Source organism: Diceros bicornis, chromosome 7 (genome assembly GCF_020826845.1).
Source record: "Diceros bicornis minor isolate mBicDic1 chromosome 7, mDicBic1.mat.cur, whole genome shotgun sequence".
In the NCBI taxonomy this organism is placed as follows: domain Eukaryota; kingdom Metazoa; phylum Chordata; class Mammalia; order Perissodactyla; family Rhinocerotidae; genus Diceros; species Diceros bicornis.
The window spans coordinates 59,947,043-59,948,923 of record NC_080746.1 but is presented as its reverse complement, the minus strand read 5'-3'; the positions used below and the strand labels follow the sequence as shown (position 1 = coordinate 59,948,923).

General features: G+C 45.7%; 1 protein-coding gene across 1 annotated transcript; it reads left to right on the top strand.

Moving 5' to 3' along the window:
• Positions 1-555: 555 nt before the first annotated feature.
• LOC131408712 (olfactory receptor 51I2-like) lies at positions 556-1,505 on the top strand. Its single transcript, XM_058545761.1, is given in 2 exon segments — positions 556-1,237; positions 1,240-1,505. Coding segments are annotated over 2 exon segments (948 nt in total).
• The last annotated feature ends 376 nt before the right edge of the window (positions 1,506-1,881 follow it).

Here is a 1,881-nt window from a genome sequence, read left to right as displayed (position 1 = left end):
CACTTTAGACAAGATATCTCCCTTCTCTGTCTATCAGCAAGGTAATTGTGAGACAACAAGAGATAATTATGTGAAAACACTTAGAGTATTGCAAAATGCAGTGACCATGGACTAACAATAAGGACAATGACACAGACTAAGATGATGAGGATGATGATGATGAGCATTTAGAGGGTGCTTTACATGTTGAAGAGTATTAACGAGCATCACTTCATTTAATGAAGACACTGCGTGATAGAGGGGAAACTACAGAATTTACATTTAGAAATAACGGAATTCTGAATCCACTTCAGTGACTTATTCTCTAGTAATCATGGAGAAGTTAAACTATACCCTAAATTCTACATATTTTGAGGATACATTAGCTAAAGTATGTACATTCTTGGAACAGTTGACAATACAAAATAAGAGCTGATAAAATGGGAAATAATTAATGATAAAACCTACACAGCATAAATAAATGTCTTCCTAATGACAGGTGTCCTGTCAATGTCTTTCTGTCTGCCCAGATTGAAGAGATCACATCTCTCTGAAGACCTCTTCTGTCCTCCAAGAATGCTCCCTTCCCAGTCCTATGGCAACATCTCCTTCTTCCAGCCACCTGTTTTCCTGATGGTTGGCATCCCAGGGCTGGAGGCTGTTCATGGCTGGATCTCCATCCCATTCTCCGCCATGTACACTGCGGCCCACACTGGAAACTGCCTGATCCTCTTGGCTGTGAGGAGGACTCCCAGCCTGCACCAGCCCATGTACTATTTCCTGTCAATGCTGGCCCTCACCGAGGTGGGCCTCACCTTGTCCACACTGCCCACCACCCTGGCTGGGCTGTGGTTTGACCATCGGCTCATTGGCTTCAATGCCTGTCTGGTCCAGATGTTCTTCCTCCACTCCTTCTCTGTGGTGGAGTCCTCAGTGCTGCTGGCCATGTCGTTTGACCGTTTTGTGGCCATCTCCAACCCCCTGCGCTATGCAGCTGTGCTCACAAATAATGTCATAATCAGGATTGGGCTGGCCATTGTGGCCCGTGCTACCCTATCTCTCTTCCCAGTGCCATTCCTGCTTAAACGTCTGAACTTCTGCCCTAACAAGATACTCTTGTCTCACTCATTCTGTTTCCATCCTGATGTGATGAGGCAGGCCTGTGCTGACATCACCATAAACATTCTCTATGGGCTCTATGTGGTTGTGTCCACTGGGGGCATAGACTCCCCGTTCATTGTCCTGTCCTACACTCTCATCCTGGGCTGGCTTCTCCCCGGGAGCGCATCCAGGCCCTCAACACCTGTGTCTCCCACATCCTGGCTGTCTTTGTCTTCTACATCCCAAGCACAGTAGTGTCCATGATCCACCATTTTGGGAGGCACCTGCCCCACATTGTTCATGCTCTTGTTGCCTATGTGTACCTGGTAGTGCCCCCTGTGCTCAACCCTATCATTTACAGTGTGAAATCCAAGCCCATCAGGGAGGCCGTGCTCAAGGTGCTGAGGAGGAGAGGCCAGAGCTAATGATGCAGGATGTTTGCAGGATTGGGGTCCCTGAAAAGAGGCTGTTAAACCAAAAATACAAATCCTGGATAGATCAAGTCCCACTCATAGTTTTCTGATGGACACGTGGGAAGAGAGGTGATAGCTAATGGTGAGAAATTGTTTTCATTTATATATTCTCATGTTTTTTTCACATGTATTTTCTCAAGGCTAGCTAACTTTTTTCAGTTCCTAAGCTAGGTACCAGGAACACAGAAATCATTTGCACATGGCCTTGACCTTCAAAAACTCACGCCTGAGTATATACAAAACCCATAATTACGAAAATATTTCATACAGCGTAATTAGTGCATTGCTAAACTTTTGTTCAGAGTTCTGGGTAAGCAGAGGAACTAGT